The 24452-nt window shown below is 39.7% G+C and overlaps 1 protein-coding gene across 2 annotated transcripts in view; it reads left to right on the forward strand.

Annotated features, from left to right (window-relative positions):
• The first annotated feature begins 13955 nt into the window (after positions 1–13955).
• TMEM236 (transmembrane protein 236) overlaps positions 13956–24452 on the forward strand; it is a 33885-nt gene continuing 23388 nt past the window's right edge. Inside the window, exon 1 of one of the 2 annotated variants that reach the window (XR_004301980.1) lies at positions 13956–14235. Coding sequence is in view for 1 of the 2 variants with exons in the window: in XM_032425967.1 (XP_032281858.1) it covers positions 18929–19185 (257 nt within the window). In the remaining variant the exon portion in view is untranslated. Of the gene's footprint in view, positions 14236–18928; positions 19186–24452 lie in introns of those variants that run through there. The other variant, XM_032425967.1, reaches the window with a different exon arrangement.

Consider the following 24452-nt stretch of genomic DNA (forward strand, 5'->3'; position numbering starts at 1 on the left):
TTTTATTTTTTGGCAGAACAAACGTTAATCTACTCATGACTAAACCTTTTCCAGAATGGATTGGGTGCCCATATGTCTTTCTCCTCCCTGGAAAAAAAAGATTTTTATTTGTTTTGTTGGATAAAATTGCTCCATTTATGTCTTACGCATGTCGTATCAATGAGTGAGTCTTCCTAGGAGTGAAGTTATCTGAGACAGTCACATCTTCTACACTAGCTAATTGTATTAACTTTTCCCGGCTTCAGTTATATCACCGACAAATGAGAGAATCATTATCTCTTAAGGTCATTTCCAACTACAGTACTTCTAGGCAATGTAGAAAACAGCATCCCTTTAATTTTGTTTATTGGACGAGCACTTACATTGTTCTTACTATGGGACAGGTACCACCCTTTTTTTTTTTTTTTTTTTTTTTTTTAAGATTTTATTTATTTACTTGACAGACGGTGAGAGAGGCAATACAAGCAGGGGGGAGTGGGAGAGGGAGAAGCAGGCTTCCCGCTGAGCAGGGAGCTTGATGTGGGGCTCGATCCCAGGACCCTGGGATCAACGACTGAGCCACCCAGGCGCCCCAGGACAGGTACCACTCTTAAGTGCTTTTCAAAAATCATTTAAACAAAGATGATGTAGGTGAGGAAACTGAGGCAGGGAGTTTAGTAATTTGCTCAAGGTCATCCCTCTAGAAGATGCCATAGCTGGGGTTCAAACCTAGGTAAAATTTGTACTCTTTTCCACCATGCTGTGCTGCTCCCAGCTTTTCACTGAAAAAATGATTCACTCTCTGCCCTGTGAGAACTCTGGAAGCCACAGGAGAGAATAAGGCAGGTCCCTGCTCTCCAGAATCTTCACACAAAGTGAGAATTTTGTGCTGTGTATTTGTGTATGTGTGAATGTGTCCCACAGGAGGACTCCAAGGTAAGCATTCATATGTAAGAATACCTCTTTAGAATGTAAAAGTGTACGTACATGTTTAGGTTAAGTAATTGGATTCCAGGTTTCTAAATTTCTAAATTTCTAAATAAATCTTATTTAAAGTTGTTGAAATAAACCTTAGGGTTCTAATCTGGTAAGAATAAATTCGGTGAGACTTTTAGGGAACTATGCAGACATAATTGGCCAAAAGGCTTACCTGTTTGATACCTAAAATAAGATTAATAAAATTACGTATGGAAATTGAAATAGTTACACTGTATCATTTTCTTTGAAAGTTTTTAGTCAACCCACGTCTCATTTACGTATGTCAGTATGAGCTTCTTGAGGATAACAGTGGAATCTTTTTCATCTCTGTGTCTGTATCTGTGTTGCACAGAAGACAGTATTTTTTCGCTGTATTCACCTAAGTGTTGAGTGAATGATCTATTTTATAGGATACAAGGTGACTCTCCGTATCCTTCAGGAAGCAGAATTACACTCAGGAGGTCCATCTGAACAGACTTGCATGAAAGAACTACTTACTGACGACAAAGGGAAGAAACAAGGGGTGTTGAGGCAAGGCACTCTCTGCTGTCGTGACTCCTAGGTCAAAGGGGGCAACTATTATACAGTAACTGCATAGAGCTCAGTGAGAGCAGAGGTAGGACTTACGGAGGAGGGCCAGATGTGACTGGCACAGCAGGCAGGAAAGAGGGACAAGGGAGATAGATATCCCCGTGTCTCCTGCCACCCTCTGATCTCCTGCCAATAATCCTCTTGGTGGCTGAACCCAGCTGGAATATTGAATGATAGGGAGCGTATCAGGGAGGGTAGGGGACAAATGGAAAATAGCCAGCATGCTAGAAACATACCTGGATTTGTCTCCATGCTTTCAGCCTGCTATAACAATACCATAGGCCGGGTGGCTTATAAACAGCAGAAGTTTATTCCTCACAGTTTTGGAGACTGGGAAGTCCAAGAACAAGGTTCCGGCAAGATTCAGTGTCTGGTAAGGACTCACTTCCTGATTCATAGAAGGCTGTCCTCTTCCTGCAAGCTCACATGGCAAGAGGAAGAGGGTATGCACTTCTCTCGGGTCTCTTTTGTAAGGGTACTAATCCTATTCACGAGGACTCTGCTCATATGACCTGATCACCTCTCAAAGGCCCCACTGCCTAATACCATCAAGTTATGGCTTAGGATTTCAAGATTAATTTTAGGGGGGCACACATTCATTAGATATCAGGATCGAAGCATGCATTGTCATTTAATGCAACTTGATTCCCCGTTTGCAAAAATTATTCAATCTTTCCTCTCTCAGTTATCATGCATATTTTATGAAAAGCCAAATGCATGCTAGTTAAGTTTTCCAGTTGTTTAGTATTCACATTGCTAAGAATTTACAGGAAGTACTGAATTTAAATCATCAGTAGGTGGTGCTGCTGGGATTGAATCCTGAAAAATATAAAACTAGACATTTAACTGAAGATTATCTAGGATTCAGATAGGTTATTTGGGAAGGAAGGTTACAATCCAGTGAGTTTCTGATTCGTTGTTTGAATTTTCTGGAGAAGAGAATTACATGCAAGGAACTTAACAGCTTTGTCTCTGACAGCATCATCTCATGAGACAAATAGGAGCAATGATTTGTTGACCCACTGAGATACCATTTTCCTGTCACCCCTCAGGAAACACAGTAGTGCGGGCCTTTACTAAGGAGTTGTAAAATGTACAACCTGGCATGGATTTTAAAGACGCTGAAGTCTATCACTCAAATTAGATACTTGGTAAAATACAGATTTTTAGGCCATTTGCCTGGAGATTCTGATTTAGTTCATCTGAGGTAGGCTGGAAATATATAATTTAATAAGTGTCCCAAGTGATCCTTTCACACTGGTTTGGAAAATACTGATATATGTGTAGCTTCCCTTTGACCTAAATTTCCTTACATAGTTGGCCTGAGACTTCACAAACATTTTAGAGTGATAGTCACCTGGGACCCTCTCCCAAAAAAATGTTCCTACCCAGAGCTTTACATATAATTTCAGATGCTTCAGAGATCCTTAGAGTCCATCTACATCACCTACTTTACAAACCCTCATAGAATCAGTTTAAAATTCCCCGGCTAGATTTCAGGGTTTCCCGTAATCTTGGTCTACCTTACTGATTGAGCCTTTTGCCTCATTATACCCATGATACTCAGGAGCTGTAAAAATGAGCAAATTTTTCAGATTATATTCCCGGACACTTGGAAAAAGTAAAATCAAAGGAACCAGTATGCTTTTCTTAAAGCCTGTATGAGTTCGTCAAAATACAGAATATAATGTGGGGCACCTCAGTGGTGCAGCCCATTAAGCAACCCACTCTTGGCTTTGGCTCAGGTCATGATCTCAGGGTTGTGGGATCAAGCCCTGGGTCAGGCTCCATGCTCAGCGTGGAGTCTGCTTATCCCTTCCCCCATACCCCTCCCCCTGCTTGTGCTTGCTTGCTCTCTGTCTATAGTAAATAAATAAAATCTTTTTAAAAATACAGAACATAATCTATTAAGGCAGTGCTCTAGGTAGATTTTATAGTTTGCAATCAGCTTTTTCTGATAAAGTAGACTGTGTTGATCTGTCAAGGTATGTGTATCAATTTATTCTATTCTCAAAGACCGGCCTCTTGTTTAGAGCATAATTTGGAGGTGGCCATGTCATACCACAGCAAAAGTCATTCTGGTACTAAGGTGGTGAAGCATCCAGGGTCCTGGAATTGAGCCCCATGTTGGGCTCCCTGCTCAGTGGGTGGTCTTCTTCTCCCTCTCCCTCTGCCCCTCCCCCTGCTTGTGTGTGTTCTCTCTCTCTCTCTCTCAGTCTCTCAAATAAAGAAATAAAATCTTTAAAAAAATAGATATTATATCTGGGCCATTACCTCTGTGGTGGTGATTTAACCAATACATATTGTTGACTTCTATATTATAATTAGCTAGATGTTTACAGGAAATTGGTTTATCCAAGTTTAGGTAATATCGGAACAAACTCCTATTACGTGGCAAGACAGTTTTTAAAAACACATGCAGACAGTTTTAAGATATAAACATAGTTCTTCATGTGTATGAAATTTTTATTTCTTTGATTCCTGTTGTCTCATTTTATCAATACTGGGAATGGAATTCAGCAGATATTTGAACACTAGTGGGACTTAACAGTGACCAAGTGGAAAGAAAAAAGCATAGCAGGTCTGACTGCTATCTTTTCAAAGTCCCATTTACAAGGTTGGCCCTTGGCTTGGATTTGGGGAGTTTTCCCACCATTCCCAGAATTGGTAAGAGTGGCCCACTGTGCCCAAACTATTTGCACGAATGATGTGGTTTATGCTGAACACCTGCCTGCCTTAGGAAGTCTGGAATTTGGGCATATGCCAGGCAGATGGCATGATCGGCCCCCAATAAAAGCCCCAGGCACTAAGTCTAATGAGCTTTCTTAGTTGGCAACATTTCACACATGTCACATCTTGTTGCTAGGGGAATTAAACTCATCCCGTGTTACTCTATTGAGAGGAGGCTCTTGGAAGCTTGTACCTGGTTTCCCCTAGACTTCACCACCCCAAGCACCTTTTCCCTTTGTTGATGTGGTTTGGAGTCCTTTTGGGGTAATAAATTATAGCCTTGAGTACAATATGCTGAACATGTGAGTCCTCCTAGTAAACCATCAAAACTGGGGGTGGTGGTGGGGTCCTTGAAATGCAGCAAAATACTCTACCTGCCTTTAAGGATGTCATAAATGTGTAAGGAAATAAAACACATGCATTTAAAAGTACAGCACAGGGAGGAGTTTAGTAATGTGTTAAGTATTATAAGGAGATGGTGCTAATATTGCAACTGGGAAGTCAGATAGATATAAGCATTAATCATTTTAATGCTTTGGAACAAAAAAATTTTCCCTGCTTATTGATGTGATAACGGACATATAAATAATTATATTTATATTTAAATAGAGACAAATTTGTGAGTTTGGATGTATGTGTACACATATATATTACCATCACCACAATCAAGGTAATGAACATATCCATCACTGCCCAAAGTTTCCTGGAATTGTTTTGTTGTTTTTGTAGTAAGAACACTTAACATGAGATCTGTCCTTGTATAAGTGCAAAATACCTTATTGCTAACTATTGGCATAATGTTGTACAGCCGATGTCCGGGACTTACCTTGTAGAACTATAGCTTCATCCCCATTGAACATGAACTTCCCACATCTCCCTCCATCCCCTGATAACCACCATCCTATTTTCTACTTGTATAATTTGACTTATTTATTACATTTTTCTGCGTTTTTAACTGAAGTTTAATTATACAGTGTTATATTCGTTTAAGACGTACAACGTAATGATTTAACAATTCTGTACATTACTCAGTGCTCGCCACAAGTGTAGTCACCATCTGTCACTAAATGTTGTTATATTTTTGGCTATATTATCTGTGCTGTACTTTTCTGTGCACTTATTTAATACTTTAGAAGTTTGTACCTCTTAATCCCCTTTATCTGTTTCACCCATCCCCCACTACACTTCCCCTCTGGCAACTACCAGTTTGATCTCTGCATTTGATCTCCCCATTTGATCTCTGCCAGTACCATCCTGTTTTGATTACTACACCTTTGTAATGTATCTCAAAATCTGGGATTGTGATACCTCCATCTCTAGTCTTCTTTCTCAAGATTGCTTTGATTGCCCAGTCTTTTGTGGCTCCATACAAATTTTTGTCTTATTGGTTCTAGGTCTGTGAAGAGATAGCATTGAATCTGTAGATTGCTTTGGGTAATGTGGATATTTTAATAATATTAATTCTTCTAATCCCACAAGCATGGAATATATTTCCATTTGTTTATGTCATCTTCAATTTCTTTCATCAGCGTCTTATAGTTTTGAGAATACACATGTTTCATTTCCTTGGTTAAGTTTATTCCTAGGTATTTTATTTTTTGGTATAATTATAAGTTGGATTGTTTTCTTAATTTCTCTTTCTGATAGTTCATTATTAGTGAATATAAACACAACAGATTTCTGTATATTAATTTTGTATCCTGCAACTTTACTGAATTCATTTTATAAGTTTTTTGGTGGAGTTTCTAGGGTTTTCTATATACAGTATCATGTCATCTGCACATCCAGTTTTACTTCTTCCTTACCAATTTGAATGCCTTTTAATTCATTTTATTATCTGATTGCTGCGGCTAGGACTTCCAGTACTCTGTTGAATAAAAGTTCCAAGAGCAGGCATGCTTGTCTTATTCCTGATCTTAGAGGAAAAGCTCTGTTTTCCACCATTGAGTCTGATGTTAGCTGTGGGTTTTTCACGTACGGCCTTTATTATGTTGCGGTATCTTCCCTCCGAACCTATTTCATTGAGAATTTTTATCATGAATGGATGTTGTACTTTGTCAAATGCTTTTTCTGCATCTATTGAGATGATCATATGACTTTTATTCTTGTTTTATTAATGTGGTGTATCACATTGACTGATTTGTGAATATTGAACCACTGTTGCATCCCAGGAATAAATACTACTTGATCATGGTGAATGATTTTTTAAAATGTATTGTTGGATTCAGTTTGCTATTATTTTGTTGAGGATTTTTGCATCTATGTTCATCAGAGATATTGGCCTGCAGTTTTTTTGTTTTGTTTTGTTTTTGTTTTTGGTAGCATCTTTATCTGGTTTTGGTATCAGGGTAATGCTAGCCTTGTAGAATGACTTAGGAAGTTTTCCTAACTTTTATGTTTTTTTGGAATAGTTTGAAAAGAATAGATATTACCTCTTTTTTAAATGTTTGGTAGAATTCACCTGTGAAGCCGTCTGGTCCTGGACTTTTGTTTGTTTGGAGTTTTTTGATTACTGATCCAAATTCATTGCTAGTAATCAGTTTGTTCAAATTTTCTATTTCTTCTTGATTCAGTTTTGGAAGATTGTATGTTTCTAGGAATTTATTCAATTCTTACACATCCAATTTGTGGGCATATAATTCTTCATAATATTCTCTTACAATTCTTTGTATTTCTGTGGTATGGTCATTATTTCTCATTCATTACTGATTTTATTTATTTGAGTTCTCACTCTTTTTTCCTAATGAGTCTGTCTAAAGGTTTATCAATTTTCTCTACCTTTTTGAAGAACAAGCTCCTGGTTTCATTGATCTGTTTTATTGCTTTTCTTAGTCTCTATTTCATTTATTTCTGCTCTAATCTTTGTTATTTCCTTCCTTCTATTAACTTTGGGCTTTGTTCTTTTTCTAGCTCCTTTAGGTATAAGGTTGTTGTTTATTTGAGATTTTTCTTGTTTCTTGAGGTAGGTGGGCTGTATCGCTATAAACTTTCCTCTCAGGACTGCTTTTGCTGCATCCCAAAGATTTTGGACCATTGTTTTTCATTTTCATTTGTCTCTATGTATTTTTTTATTTCCTTTTTGATTTCTTTGTTGATTCATTTTCTGTAGACTTTTTTTTTTTAACCTTCCATGTATTTCTGTTATTTTGATTTTTTTCTTGTAATTGATTTCCAGTTTCATACCACTGTGGTCAGAAAAGATGCTTGATATGATTACAGGCTTCTAGAATTTATTGAGACTTTTTTTCTATCTTGACATGTGATCTATCTTGGAGAATGTTCCATGTGCACTTGAAAAGAATGTATTCTGTTGTTTTTGGCTGGGCTCTTCCATATACGTCTGTTAGGCCCATCTGGTCTAATGTGTCATTCTAAGCCCCTGTTTCCTTGTTGATTTTCCATCTGGATAATCTATCCATTGATGTAAGTGGTTTGTTAAAGTACCCTACTATTATTGTGTTACTGTCAATTTCTCCCTTTATGTCTGTTAATAATTGTTTTATGTATTTAGGTGCTCCTCTGTTGGGTGTATAGGTATTTACAATTGTTATATCCTCTTGTTGGATTGTTCCCTTTATTATTATGTAGTGCTCCATTTTGTCTCTTGCCACAATCTTTTTTTTAAAGTCTGTTTTGTCTGATATAAGTATTGCTTCCTGTTTTTTATGTTTTTTTGTTTTGTTCTCATTTACATGGTATATGTTTTTCCATCCCTATACTTTCTTTTTTTAAAAAAATTTTTTAAATTTATTTATTAGAGACAGAGCACAACCGGAGGGGGTGGGACAGAGGGAGAGGGACAAGCAGACCCCCTCCCCACCCCCGCTAATCAGGGAGCCTGATGCAGGGCTTGATCCCAGGACCCTGAAATCATGACTTGAGCCAAAATCAAGAGTCAGACCTCCTTGGGTTGGTTTTGTTAGAATTTTTTGGTGCTTCCTGGATCTGGATGTCTCTTCTTTCCCAGATTAAGGAAATTTTCAGCTATTATTTCTTCAGAAAAGTTTTTTGCTCCCTTCGCTCTTTCTTCTCCCTCTGGGATCTCTATAATGTTGTTGCATTTTACTTGATGATGTCACTGAGTTCCTTTAACCTATTCTCATTTTTTGTTTATTATTCTTTGTTCTTTTTGCTGTTCAGCTTGGTTGCTTTCCATTACTCTGACTTCCAGATTGCCAGCCTGTTTTTCTGCATCCTCCAATCTGCTGTTGATGCCCTCTAGTGTAGATTTTATTTCTGCTATTGAGTTCTTCATCTCTGACTGGTTCCTTTTTGTATTTTCTCTCTCTTTGTTGAAGGTCTCACTGAGATTCTCCACTCTTTTGTCAAGTCCACTGAGTATCTTTATGATCATCACTTTGAATTATTTATCAGGTATTGATGATCGCCATTTCATTTAGCTCTTTTGCGTATTTGACCTGTCCTTTCATTTGGGACATATTCCTCATTTTTTCTTACTCTCTGTTTGTTTCTGTGTATTAGGAAGGTTAGCTACATCTCCTGGTCTTGAAAGTAGTTGCCTTGTGTAGAAGAGGTCCCTGTAGCACAGTGCCCTCCGGCCACCAGAACCAGGCATTCCGGATGTGTCCCCTCTGTGGGCCACACACTTTCTTTTGTTAGGGCTGAACCTTGTTTGCTTCATTCCAATCAGCTGCAATGACCCACTTTGCCTACTGTGAGTACACTGGGCAGGATTCGGTCCTGCATTGTTGAGTGGCCTTTCTGAGGTCACCATGGGCTTGTAGGTGGGTGATGTCATTAGTCAGACTAGCTGACGAGCATACTAGCCCTATGCCCTGAACAGCAGTGCTCTCTCCCTGCACAGCCAGCTGAAAGTCTCACCTGCTGGAACTGTGGGCACACTGGTGTGTGGGGTTATCTCCCCCTCTTTCTAGGGAAGGAATCACTTGGGAGTGGCACTAGTCCCTACTGGGGCAGCTTATAGGGTGTGGCGAGGGCAAGGGCTTTGGAGGGATATCTGCTAAAATGGTGGGTTGGATAAGGCAGGACCACAGGGGAATGTGAGGGCAGTGCCAACAAAATCGGTGGAGAATGTTTACACTGGTTCCCACAAATGTATGACTATCTAGGCGGGGGTTGGGAAGAGAAATGGCACCAACCGGCACTTTTATTCTTGGAGAAGTCTCCTGAAGATCTCTTCCCCTATAGGGCGTGTTCTGATATTAGTAAATGAATCTACCTTATGTAATACCACAGGCGCTTTTCAAACTGCTGTTTCTGTGCTGTCTCAGCAGGGTTATTTATTATGTTGGCTCTTTAAGGGCAGGGACTCCATTTCCTCTTGCTCTCTGGCTCTCCCTGGGCTAAACCCACTGGTTTTTAAAGTACCTGTGGAGTAATAGCCATCCTAACAGGTGTTGTCATGTTCCAGATTTTAGGGGAAAAGATTTGGGCTTTTTACCATTGAGTGTGATGTGAGCTTTGGCCTTTTCATATATGGCTTTTATTGAGTTGAGGCAAGTTCCTTCTGTACTTTTTTTTTTTTTTTTTTTTTGAGAGTATCATGAAAAGGTAGTTAATTTTGTTAAATATTTTTTTTGCACTTATTTAAATGATCATGTGATTGTTTTTTGTCTTTCATTCTGTTAATGTGATGTGTCACATTGTTTGATCCATGTATGTTGACCCATTCTTGCATCCCAGGGATAAATCTCACTTGGTTATGGTATGTGATACTTTTAATGTGCTGTTGAGTTAGGTTTGCTAATAATTTATTGAGGATTTTATTTTTTTATTTTTTAAAAATATTTTATTTATTTGACAGAGAGAGACAGTGAGAGAGGGAACACAAGCAGGGGGGGCGGGAGAAGGAGAAGCAGGCTTCCCACTGAGCAGGGAGCCCAATTCGGGGCTTGATCCCAGGATCCTGGGATCATGACCTGAGCCAAAGGCAGATGCTTAAGGACTGAGCCACCCAGGCACCCCATTTGTTGAGGATTTTTACATCCATGTTCATCAAGTATATTGACCTGTAGTTTTCTTGTGGTGTTTTCGTCTGGTGTTGATATGAGGGTGATTGCTGGCCTATGAAATGAATTTGGAAGTGTTCCCTCTATTTTTTGGAAGAGTTTAAAAATGATTACCATTAATTATTTTTTTTTTTTAAAGATTTTATTTATTTATTTGACAGAGAGAGACACAGCGAGAGAAGGAACACAAGCAAGGGGAGTGGGAGAGGGAGAAGCAGGCTTCCTGCGGAGCAGGGAGCCCAATGTGGGGCTCGATCCCAGGACCCTGAGATCATGACCTGAGTTGAAGGCAGACGCTTAACGACTGAGCCACCCAGGCGCCCCACCATTAATTATTTTTAAACGTTTGATAGAATTCACCTATGAAGCACTCAGCTCCTGGGCTTTTTTTTTTTTTTTTTTTTTTTGCTGGGAGGTTCCTGATTATTGATCAATCTCAGTATTTGTTATTGGTCTGTTTCATCCTTTTTTTTTTTTTTTTTTTTTTGAGAGAGAGAATGCACTCACGCATGTGAACAAGGAAAGGGGCAGAGGGAGAGGGAGAGAGATTCTTAGGCAGGCTCCATGCCCAGCGCAGAGCCCAATGCAGGGCTCAATTTCATGATCCTGAGATCATGACCTGAGCCAAAATCAAGAGTTGGACACTTAACCAACTGAGCCACCCAGGTGCCCTTTCTGTTTCATCTTGATTTATTCTTAGGTTTTATGTTTCTAAAAATTTATTCATTTCTTCTGGGTTGTCCAACTCTTCATCATATAATTGTTCATAATAGTTTCTTATGATATTTTTATTTCTGTGGCATAAATGGTAATGTCTCATATTTTAATTTCTGATTTTATTTATTTGAGTCTTTCTTTTTTTCATACTTGGTCTAGCTAAGGGTTTGTTGATTTTGTCTTTTTAAAAACTAACTCTCAGTTTATTTTTGTATTTTTCCATTCTTTATTTTATCTATTTCCTCTCTGACCTTTATTATTTCCATCCTTCTACTAACTTTGAGTTTAGTTCTTCTTTTTCTGGTTACTTGAGGTATAAATTTAGGTTGTATGTTTGAGATCTTATCACTGTAAACTCTTAGTACCTTTTTTATTATATCCCTTAAGCTTTGGTATGTTGTGTTTTTGTCTTCATTAGTCTCAAGATATTTTAAAATTTCCCTTTTGATCTTTGTATTTGAGTATCGTATTTCTGTAGCTAGACTAGTTTCCTGAGCACAGAAAATGTGCCTATTTTCTTTCTTTCTTTTTTTTTTTTTTTTTTGTCAGGAAGCTTTACCTGAACCTCCATGTTGCTGTCCTCTTTGCTTCCATAATGACTTGGGTGTACATCTCTCATTGTGCTTCTATTGAAATTACTTGAGGAAATGTCTGTTCAATTAGACTGTAAGCTTGTAAGGGCAGAGAGTGTGTCTTGGTCATCTTTGTACCCTGGCATAAGCACAATAGCTGGCATGGAGGGTCCACTCAGTTCATTTGTGAATTCATTTTGTCACTCAGTCAACAAATATTTATTGAGATCTTATTATGTGCCAAGCACTAGTCTAGGTTTGAGTATATAACAGAGACCAAAACTGGTAAGTTTCTGCCCTAAAGAAACTTATGTTACAGTTGAGAGAGCAGACAGTTAATATAGTAAGTCAAATAAACATGTTGTTAAGTAATGAGAGGAAAAATAAAGGAGGGAAAAGATTAGGAAATTGAGGAGGGGGGTGTGTTGAAATTTTGGATAAGCAGTCTGGCAGCAAGTGTCATGTAAAGACCTAAAGAAAATGAGGTACTTGGCTCTTAGGATGTTTTTTGGGGGGGAGAATAGCAAGGACAAAGGCTTCATAATGGGTGAAGCCTATATGTCTGGCATGTTTGGAGAACATCGAAGAGAACAGTGAGAGGGAGAGTAATGGAAAATTAAGTTAGACAGAAAGGTGGTTGGGAAAGATTGTGGAAGGCCTTGAAAATTCTGGTAAAGCCTTGGGCTTTTACTCAAAACGAGATGGGAAGCCAGTGGGCTGCTTTGGACAGAGAAGAGATAAGCGAACTTAAATGTTTTTGGAACTAAATGGGCCAAATATGCATAGTACAAGAAGACACATAATTTGTATGCTTTTATAGTCTAAATTTTTAAATGAGTAATTTAGGTTAGAAGATTTCAAACCCATAATATCATTTTAAAAATACTGACTTAAAATCTGTGATTAAAACAAAATAAAACTTGCACCACCCAGTGGAGTTAGGGAGCACTGCATTTAGGCAACCCACTTGGAAATTTTACCTTTTATCTACATTAACCAAAATAACTGGATAGTTGTCATTTCTGTGTACTTGGCAAAGATATGGCCATGTCTACTAACATTGTTGTCAAGTTATTTTATCTTAAGTAAGAAAAAATTGAAGAGCTACAAACTTACCAAGTCCTTAGCAGCGAAGATTTGGGAAATATAGATTAAATCATTTTTTTAATTTTATTAAAATGTTTTACTTATTCATGAAAGTCAGAGAGAGAGAGAGAGAGGCAGAGGCAGAGGGAGAAGCAGGCTCCCCGCCCAGCAGGGAGCCCAATGCAGGACTCGATCCCAGGACCCAGGGATCATGACCTGAGCTGAAGGCAGACACCCAACCATCTGAGCCACCCAGGCACCCATTTTTGTGAACTTTGGGATGAATATACAGTAATTAATTAGGGCTGCATCTACATTTAAATAGGATTTATTTATTTGCTTAAGTTTGTTACTTTGGAATATTGAAAGGCTAACCCAGATTGTTGTAATCTCTTAAAAAATAAAATCTGAGGATCGTTGTACAGAATGAAGTGACTTCCTCTTTTCTTTAATGGTCTATTTTTAATAGCTCCCATTTATATGCCACTACACACAATTTGTGTAATGGGAAATCTTAAATCATTTTTCTTCCTTTCTTCCTTCCTTCCTTTCTTTAAATTTTTGAGATCTGGACAATTTTAATAGAAAAAATATTTCAGGGGAGCATGATTATTTTTTAAAAAATAAGGACATTCTCCAAATTTTAATTTCAAGAGTAGCGTCACTAAATAAATACCAGATATGAAAAGGGTTGCATAAGTGAATATGCTGTTGTCCTTGCTCTTACAAAGTTGTTTTATTTAATAGTCAAGAAGATGAAATTGTACTTTTTTTCCTATAATATAAATTGAATGTTGTCTGGACTGTGATAGCATAACATTGATAAAAGGGGCATAATCAGTTGGTGATATAATCTTACCGAATTCACTTCACGTGATTTGTTTGGTGACACCTGCTTGTGAGGATCAGTAATGTATTTTGGAACTACTCTTTGGAAACTGTAAAGAATCAGTGATTAGGTCCAGCCTCTTCCCTAGGCTCTCCACAGATCCAGCTTGATCTGCAGAACAGTTTCACTGCTACCAACCCCTGCCGTGCTGCACATCAACACCATACGATTACAGGAAACAAACCACAGATATACCAGAACATTCCTGGCTGTCTGTACATTTTGTTTCACAGACCCTACCCTGAAAACAATGAACAAACCTTGAGATTACAAATGATCTTACTAACAATTTAAGAGACTTTGAATTTTTAACTTCCTGCCTGCAGGAAGGAAATGACAGTTGGAAGTGTGGGGAACAGGTGTTACCCTGGACAGCATGATATCTTCTGCTTACTAAAATAAAAAACACTGCATCAACATTCCTACGTGGAAGTGAGTTCTAACCACAATACTCAGTCTTTCCACCACAGACCCAGCTCCAGAAAACCCGATCTGTTTCCTACCAGGAAGTTGTTAAACCCAGCATTAAAAAGCAGAGTAAGGGGCAGAGTTCTTCGAATCAGTCTTGGATTAATCCAAGTAAAGAATTTGGGGATGTGAAAATGTCCCCCTCCGTGTCCTTCCAGTTACTTGCATGGCGGACTCATCAGGGGACTTAGAAGGGAAAGAATCAGGATTGGCATAAACTGGTCTCAGCTGAAGGGTAGGTGATTTCAAACCCTCTCTCATCTCCTTTTATCTTTGTCTCTAAGTTAGGGGTCTAGCATTATTTCCTCCCAGTAGCTTAATGTTGCTAGCTTGTTTTCTCTCCCTGGTGAAGGAATCTACCCTGCCTCCCAATCTGTTACAGAAATTTTAGACAAATAGATACTTTAGAAGAGCTGAGGACTCTTAAATAATTAAAGGCTATGCCTTGGTCCAGACAAATACCAGCCAGTCCTCCCCAGCCTCCTTTGTTAATGGTTCAAATCCATTATGGAATATGCTTTTTTGAGGGCATATGGATTAGAGAAGGTTGGGAAAGATACTGTAACACTGAGACCTAAGTCTTTGTGAATGCTTGCAAAGAGGCATGGTCTTTTCCTAACATGCATCTTGAGATGAAGAAATTGCAATCCCCAGAGTCTTTGTTTTCTCTCTTCTGTAGAGACCTTACAGAGCCATGGCTGTGCAGGAAGGAAACCCGGGGGCTGTAATTGGACCACACAAGGAAATTAAATCTCGTAGGCTGAGAGGACAGATTGTATTGGGACAGGTAATACATGATTTCTCCTTCTGAAAGGTCAGTGTGAGAGCCAGGATTCCCTTGTAATAAAAGATGAATTAGCCATTATCAAAGCTTGGCACATTCCCCTTCCTGCCCACCATTTCTCTTACCCTTCATCTCCGTCCATTCCTTCCACAAGATCTGTCAAGGGCCTATTATGTGATAGAAGTACCGTGCTGAGATACGATGATACAAAGATGAAAGCAAGTGTTCTCTGCCTTCAGGGAGCTTCCAGTTTGTAGGGGACCCAGTGTGCAAACCACATAGGGAAACAAGTGCTACGGTACAAGTGTGGGTGAATCCAGAAGGATTCAGTAGGTGTTTTGACTCAAAGGAGGAAATGCTTACTTCCGTTTGGAGAAGGAGAGTAAGGAAAGTTTTCAGCGGGGAGGAAACTCTTAGAGTGGGGCCTGCAGGAGGAAGGCTATGTTCTTCCCGCTCTCATGTGAGAGCAGGAGAAGGCAATAAAATTCTGCCCACACTCCCCAGCTGGCAAACCGTTATTCAAGGTTCTCCCCATCTGCTTGCCTCTTGGCTATTTCATTGCTCTTTAGTGCTGCCATCTAAGGGATAAATGGAAGTGGAATTTATTTATGTTGCTTTTGCTGAGAAGTTAGGGAAAACAAACTGGTGGAGGAAAGATTTAAAAAATAGAACATTAAATTTTTATTAAGCCAGAATTGCCTTGTTTAATTGATTGTTACTAAGCTAAAATTATTTTCTAATTTTTATGCTGGTGAAATATTATACTTATGCAAACATTAATAAATCAAAAGTGAAAACCCCTTCACCCCACCTCACCCATTCCCCAGGGGCAGCACTGTTAGTTTGATGAGTATATTTCTGGATTTTTTATTTATGCTTAAATCCACAGCTATGATATTTTAAAACAAAAATGAGATTGTGCCATTCACACTGGTATACATAGCATCTGCAGCCTGCTTCTCTCTCCTACCCCTCTCCTGACTCACTATATCATGAACAGTCTTAGAACTAATTTTCAAAGAAAATGTCATTATATGACACAGAGAAGGTTGCTGTAGTAATATACGGATATTGCTTTGAGTCAATCGAAAAATCAGTTTGGCCAAAACTCACCTCCTGCGAGAAGCCCTCTCTGATCAACTCTACTCTGATTTTTTTTTTCAGTCCCTTCTGAATCATCCAGTAGCCTTACATCTTGTTTTTGTATAATATTTGGCCTCTGCTCATAAACATATTCCTTTCTTGTACTCAAGCCCTTTTGGTTGCCAAGACCGAAGAGCCCGTTTTGTAAGCCCTTTGGTTGCCTCTCCCTGTTGATCTCTTCCAGTCTTCTCACTCTCTGTGTTGGCTTCTTTACTCATTCTTCCTTTCCCTCACCACTTGGCTTCCATTTGTTTCTTGGTTCATTCAGCAAATAAGTACCTAGTGTCACAACATGCCAGGGGGAGTTCTAGCACATACAGTTTGGGTCGTTTTAATCCTGACTTCAAATCATGGCCTCCTTTAATTCCACTTACCAAATTCTCCCACGTTTCTTGGTGCAGATTTCTAAGCTGGATCACGTGGCCCAGTTTACGGAGGGACATTCTGCGGCCCAGGGCCTATTCAACCAGATGTGGCTGGAGAGGGGTGTGGAGGACGGTGCTGGGAGAGCCCTTCACAGCCCTGACATGCCCAGCTCACTCCATCAATGTTCTCAGGTCTTACCTGTGCATTGGTGACATATCCCTAACCGGAATATAAGTCAGGAAGGACTGTATCTCTACCATGATCTGCTCACAGGAAGTGTTTATAAACAATGTGAACACAGGTGCTCTTTCCTTTACGTGGAGGTGGGCTTGTTGTGGGTAGGGGGCGAGCATCACAACCTCCCTCCTGTTCAGAGAAAGCACAGCTAGTTATCAGAGCTTTCCATGCCATAGAGAACTGCAGGTCACATCACACGAATGCTGTCTTTGAAGGTAAAGGTGAAGAGAGATTAGGAACTGGAGGAAAATTATATGTGAGAAATATAAAGCAAGTGCCATTTTTAAATTCCCATACATGGAAATAAAAATTGAGTATTTAAAATGGAATTAAAGACCTGGGCCAGAGTCCTTTTGCTTGGAGCCAGGCAATTTTATTCAACAACTGTCTTCAAATGCCCAGGTCACAATTCCTGTTAATACACAGAATTTGTAGAAGAAATTATAACACAACATAGCACTGATGACTCAAGACAGAGGGCTAGGAGGTTAGAGTCTAATTTATATCCGGTCTCTCTTAAATAGAAAGTTTTGTCAGGGATGATACAGAGAATCCATGACAATTATATGATATTAGAAACAGTTGGTGACAGAACTACGGGTTGGATGGCTTTTCTACCTTGTCCTTTCCTGTTCTTGGTACCAGTCTTCCAGGTCTCTTCGTTCATTTGAGAGGACATCTGCTAAACATCAGCAGATTGGAAATTCAAGTTCAAATGAAATAGCTTGAGGAACCGGCTGACTAATTGTGTTGCAGTGGGAGGGCAGGAGGCTGTAATCCTCAGAGCCGCTACCAGAATCCTAGGTGCACCGGGGAGCCAGGCAGTGCAGGGCCCCTTCAGCCTGTGCAGAGAGGAACCCAGAGACATACTGGCGTGCGTCAGGCTGCCAGCAGGCACAGGGGAAGCCATCTAAAGAAGCAGGCATGTGGAAGGGATCAGGATCAGTGCTTCCCTCATGGTTCTTGCTTCATTGGTTGCAGCAAAGTCTCTCCCTCCTGCCCAGGTTGCTCTGTGGCTTCCCCCCTGGCTTCCCCACCTCCAGGTTAACACTGCTCCCGTCCTTCCTCCACACCAGCACTCACTACGCTTTCCAAATGATCAAGTTAAGTGGCTCTTCTGTCCAGAAAACACTGCCTTTTCACTGACTGCCTCACACACACACACACACACACACACAGACACAGACACACACACATACACCCCCCTACCCCACCCCACCCCACCCCATCCCACACCCAAATCCCTCAAGGAACATTTACATTCTGACCCCAGCCAATTCTAACATCACCTGTCTCTACTTCCTGCCATGTGACACCAGATTCTCATAACCGCTCCAGCCTCCTGGCTTCTTTTTTTGTGTCTGGAATGTTACCGACACCCCAAAACCTGCCATCTGTCTTCCTCATCCTTATCTCTCCCTCCCCTTCCCACAGCCCAAAGAGGAAGTTCTCCTCTGTGTTACCATAGCACTTAGGTTGTACTTCTGACCTCAGCGATTTTTGTTGTTCACAGGTTTGTTTTCTCTATTGGACTTTGAGCATTTTTAGGGCAGAAATCTTTTGTCCATTCACCTTCACACCCCAGCACCTAGCAAAGGCAAAGTGCTCATTGCAGGTGCTCACAAGTAGTGTTTGAAGGGAGGATAATCATGAAGATGGTTGTTGTCTTTTAAATATTTGATATGCTTTTGGACTAGATATAGACAGCTCTTAATATGTCAATCCTGATAACAAGTTTCCAACATATGTTGGTTTCCTCACCAGCAAAATAAAAATGTTAATCTGGGTTACATAACAATTAACGTGCAAGAAAAATAGTTCGAGTACCAGGAAGCAATCTGGTTAGGAGGTTGGCAGTGTGAATCCAAACTCCCTTTTCAAGCGCTTTGAATAAAAACAAGGGGTAGTCTTCCATGATGAAGACCCAGGTTTTGGGTATCTCTTTTTGCCTGGATTTGCTTAGATATAGAAATTGGGGATTGGATTACAGCTCTTCTTCTCCTTTAACTCTAAAATTGTATAATTCCAATGGTTCTACTGAACAAATGTTAAATATTGCATAAAATTTTTTGTGTGCTCCAATTGGCAATCCAAGCTTACACTGAAAGACCTGCTTTTTACCAGTGCTGCAAAGCATATTCAGAAATTCATTTGACTTTGAATAATGGACGTGCAAACACATTAAGTGATCATTTCCACAACTGTTCTGTTTCTTTAAGAGGCCTCGCTTGTTGAGTTGGAAGATCATTGAACCCAATGAGGGTCAATAAAAGAATAAAAAGTCACTGGTTAGTGATTTCAGTACAAGGAACTTGATCCTAGCTCAGTATTGGTGTCCATATGCTGCTCACAACCAAAGGGGGAGTGTTTGATCCTCAGCAGCTTGCCCTTCCTCAGGATGGCTTCTGGAAGACTAATCAAGCTCCTGGTTTTTGAACTTCTTGAGTTTGCTGCTTTCTCCATTCCCACGCTCGTGATTGTGGAACAGTTTGCCACTGCCTATCAAAGCAGAGAGGGCAGCCCCGATAAAACGCATTATTGGCTGATGGTTTCCTGTTCAATCGCCTATGTGGCTTTGGTAACTCTACTGATTTGGGTTCCCATAAAAGTTCTCTTATACAAGAAGCATCGCCTTTCCAAAAAAATTAAAGGATGGTAAGTAAAAGCGTTCTAAAGCAGGGGAGCTCTGTGATGCTTTCAAAGATACTTTCTCAGGTACTACAGGTAAGGATGTTAGCATAGCACAAATGTACATAATGTATGTGCATTATGATTAGTGAGAAGTAATTAGTACCATTTCTATAAATGTGTTGATATTATGGTATCTTCCTTTAAAAAAAAAATAGGGGCATTTTTCCTGACTGATAGCAACACGTTACATGTGTTTATAAGCTTGCAGTTAGCATGAGTCTATGATATCCTGAGTACTAAATGTTGGACCTAATTCTTCTGTACACTGAACTGCATAAAGTTAACACAGTTAATTTATAGAAATCATAATTGTAAGATTATAACATAGAATTTTACTTTTGTGTGAAACAAAGTAATGTCTATTCTGAAATGTTTATATTGCATTGTTTGGCAGGTCTAAAGCATCCTTTGATAACCAACTGAGATTTTTAAGCAACTAGTCTCTTTACTCAGATTTAAAAAAATAATACTTTACTATGTTAGTAAATTCTGTTTCCCTGGTGTGTGTGTGGGGGGGGGGGAACTGCTTCAATAATAATATAGAAATATTTTAAATAAATTAAGATTTAATGTTGGTTCAGCAGTAATTTGATGACCATATCACCTATATGGATTAAGTACAAATAATCTCTGGTACTAATAATTTTTTCCTTTTAGAGCTTCAGATCTGATTTTTACTCATCTGAGATTTTTTTGTTTTCTTTGCTTCATTAAACCTTCTTTCGTACTGATCTTTTATTTATTTATTTATTTATTTTAAAGATTTTATTTATTCGTATGACAGAGAGAGGGAGAGCACAACAGGGGGAGGGGCAGAGAGAGAGGGAGAAGCAGGCTCCTGCTGAGCAGGGAGCCTGATTTAGGTCTCCATCCCAAGATGGATCATGACCTGAGCCAAAGGCAGACGCTTAACCGACTGAGCCACCCAGGCATCCCTCATACTGATCTTTTATTTTAAAGTAAAAAAACATCACACATTTGAAAAGCAAGCAGCTGGGAATTTTAACAAGGGCAGAAATGTAAAAATCATAGAGACAGCAGTCTAGTTGTATCGGGAGGGTACAGAAGGGGAGAACTGAAGTGTGGAGTTCACAGGTGTCCTCTGGGTGCCTATTCTAGGTGTGGCTTCACGAACCTTGCCAGGGGACTTTCAGTTCCCTGAGGGCAAATATATTGAAGGGTTTCTGGAAATAAACCATTTGGTTGACACTGCATTTATGAATTGGGTTTAGGGATTTTCCAAACCTTGACCCAAAGTCTCAGGATTACCTATGGAGCAGGTTTGGAGCTGAGCTGGGCCCTTCACTCCTCACACCACCTAGAAGTTACTTTGATGGTTCAGGACTCCTGGCTGGGCTGGGAGTTTTGAGGGAAGGATGGAATATCCAAATAACTGTAGAAACCATTGGTTTACTCCAGCCCAGAAAGGCACTCCATATATTTTTTTACATTGACTCAAATCTCTGGGACTCTAAGTTCTGAATATCATTCAGGCAGCAAACCTTCCATATGAGTTATCATCATCATCATTAAGTTATAACTGCTTCTTTACCGATCATGTATGTGCTGAGAGATTTACATGTGAATTTCATTTCCTTCTACACTACCTTGTAAAGTAGGTATTTTCCTGAGTTCATCATTATTATTCCCAAGAGGAAATTTATGATTAGAGAGGTTATGCAACTTCCCTGGTCATTTAACTAGTGAGTGAGAGGACCAGACTTTGGACCTCCGTCCATCTGACTCCATAATCGGTACTTCTAAACACTCTCCTAATCTGTGTCTTTGAATGACAAGATCCCAATCTGCTGGGGTAAATTGAGGGTAAGGAAGAGAGTAGTCTTTCATTTCTACTCCCCAGTACACATTTTGTTTTACAAATCTGGTCCACGTCCTCCCCTTGTGCTAATGAGTCTTGGGCTGTGTCACAGTTGTATGTTCCAGTGAATTCTTTGGGGAAATACTCTTCTGGTCTTTCATTTTCTTTGTAGGTGTGACTGGCCACAGGTGTTCTAAATAATATATGATAGGTTGTTTAGTTTTAGTGCAACTGTGAAACTGTTTCCTCATGGCCTCCTTCGTGAGCACTGTCATATTGCTATCTCTTACTGGCATAGAAGAGAAGAGTTACCTAGCACTATTCTAGAAACTTTACACATTCTGTACTATTAAAATTAAGCTTTATGACAGCCTGGCAAGCTATGTGCTAGTGTTCTCATTTTAGGGATAAAGAAATAGAAACTCTAACAAGTGATCAACTTTGTCAGGTAATAAATTCATAAGTGGTGGAGCTGGGATTTTAAGCCCAGATTGGTCTGAATCTGTGCTCTTTCCTTTATCTTGTGTAACTTTTCCTTTATTTTTTTTCTGTCTTTGAATGCCAAGTGTATTTCAAGATCAACGCAACTCTTTTGGTGTCATTAAGATATATTCCCTCCAAAGATGTATATTTGGATATTCTATATGATTCTCAACATTGTGTATATGGATATTTTAATATATGTGGTAAGGCAGAGTGTTTATCTTAATTGCTAGATGAAGATGATGCAAAAACAATTGGTATTATAGAAGGTAGGGATTGAAATAATGATTTTTAAAGAATGCTTAAATAGTTGTTTACACAAAATCTTAAAAATCCTTAGCATTCACAGATAGATTGTTATGAGCCTATTTGAGGACATCCCTGTAAGTTCATGATGGCATTATTAACCCCATGAAGCTGGTATTCAGTAGAGAATGAGTCATACAGCTAATAAAGAGTGTGCCCTGGCCATACAGCTGAGAGGTACAGACCTAAGTTCAAATCGCAGCTTTGACATTGACTGTGAGGATTTGTGTGTTAATTAAGTTCTTTGAATCTTAATTTTCTCATGAGCGTAACAGGGACAACCATATCTTTTTCATTTGAGTGCTGTTTTAAGAAACTGAATAAAATTATGCACATAAAGTTCTAAGCATAATGCCTGGCACATAGTATGGATTCAATGAATATTATTGTTATTACCTCAGGCTGAATTTAGTATTTCCATTTAAAACATGATCTTGTTTAGGGCCACCTGGGTGGCTTGGGTAAGTGTCCAACTCTTGATTTTGGCTCAGATCGTGATCTCAGTGTTGTGAGACTGAGCCCTGTGTGGAGCCTGCGTATGATTCTCTGAGCTCAGCGTGGAGCCTGCTTAAGATTCTCTCTCTCCTTCTGCCCCTCCCCGCCCTGTGCACTCTCTCTGATTAAAAAAACCAAATAAATAAATAAATAAAACATGATCTTGTTTAATCCTCAGAATGACTCTGAGAAGTGATGATGAAGAAAATTATATGCTACAAGTGATATTCTTTGAATTTGGAAAATCTTGTAGGTCTCTTTTATCCTTTGAGAAAAATGAAGGCCAATATAGTGATATCATGAATATCTCATAAAGTATTTGGCACTTATACAGTGCTTCTATGTTTTATTTTTTCACTTGACCTGCACGCCAGTGTTGTGAAGTTGACCAAGTGGATATAATTCCTATTTTGTAAGGGAGGAAACAATGCCAGAGATCTTAAGACATGCACACTAAATCAACAGTAGAGTCTGAACTTTAATCCAGTGCTCTTTCCTTTACTCTTGTGAAACACTTCCTCATTCTCTTTAGAATGATTGTTCCTTTTTAGAGATGCCTGTCATAATTCATAATAGACTAGGGAGATGGTTGAGGAATGAGGAAAAGCTATTTATATACACACCAAATTGTATATCCCAGTAAATAAGAGAAATCCCTTTCCTGGGATATCAGTGAATGGGTGAAACCATTGAGCTACAAAGCTAGTCTGCAACTGGAGCCTATCTCAATGAAGAGAGTACCTGGGGATAGGATAATAATGGAGGATTTGTGGGGATTCCCAGAATGCCTTGGGACCCAGGGCTGGCAGTGGCAGCCTCTTGGGCCTCTAAAGCACTGTCAGAGTCATTCTTCCCTTTTCTTGAAGGATAATACATGTTCACAGCCAAATAGCTCTAGCAGCCCACTTCCTGCCTCTTGAATCCCAGAAGGCTAATAGCTTTCCTTCCTTTTGTCCCATCTCTGTCCCCTTTTTGTCCAAGCTGACTGTCAGTGGCAGTATTTCTGTTGAGATAGCTGATTGGATTCACAGGCCACACCCTTAGTATCCTCTCTAGAACATGCTCTCTCATTTTTTTTAGAGATTCTGTTTGAGAGAGAGAGAAAGACAGCATGAATGGGGCGGAGGGGCAGAGGGAGAGGGAGAAGCAGACTCCCCACTGTGCAGGGAGCCCGACGTGGGGCTCGATCCCAGGACCCTGGGATCATGACCTGAGCCAGAGGCAGATGCTTAACCGACTGAGCCACCCAGACGCCCCTCTCATTTTTTACAATATGGATAGACTGAAATTTCCAAATATTCAAGTTCCGGTTCCCTTTTGCTTAACAATTCCTTCTTCAATTTCTCTCTCCCTCTTGAATTTTGCTCTAAGCAGCAAGGAGAAACCAGGCAGTGCCTTCAGTGCTTTGCATAGAAATCTCAGCTAAGTATCGGAGTTCATCAACTGTTAAGTTCCACTCTCTACCCAGCAGAACACAGTTCCACCAAGTGTTCTGCCACTTTATAGAAAGGATCACCTTTTCTCCAGTTTCCAATAACATGGTCCTGAGTGCTGCCTGAGACTTCACCAGAAACACCTTTAACATTCGTATTTGTAGCATTTCTGTTCATGACAATGTGCGTACTGTCTAGGGTTGATAGAGGCTTTCTCTGCAGCTCTCCTCTTTCCTTTCTGAGCTTCCACCAGAATCTTCTGTAACACCCATATTTTTCTAACAGTCTAGCCTTTTCCTATCACCAATCTTCAGACTCTTCCAGATAACCCATTACCCCCTTCCAAGCTGCTTCCACATTTTTAGGTATTTGTTACAGGAGTACCCCACCTCCTTACAGCAAAATCTGCATTCGTTTTGTAGGGTGGCCATAACAAAGAACTTCTAAGTGGGTTTCTTAACAACAGACATGTATTGTCTGCCCGTTCTGGAGGCTAGAAGTCTTGAGATCACTGTGTTGGTTGGTTCCTTCTGAGGGCTGGTGGTTCACTGGCACTCTGGCATGCCTTGCCTTAGAGATGCATCACCCTGCTTGATCTCTGCCTTCATCATCATGTGGTGTCTCACTATGTTGCTTCACATAATCTTTCATCTGTACATTCTCCAAAATTTCCCACTTTATAAGGGCACCAGTCA

The sequence above is a fragment of the Phoca vitulina genome, unplaced genomic scaffold (genome assembly GCF_004348235.1).
Source record: "Phoca vitulina isolate PV1807 unplaced genomic scaffold, GSC_HSeal_1.0 scaffold33, whole genome shotgun sequence".
NCBI lineage: Eukaryota > Metazoa > Chordata > Mammalia > Carnivora > Phocidae > Phoca > Phoca vitulina.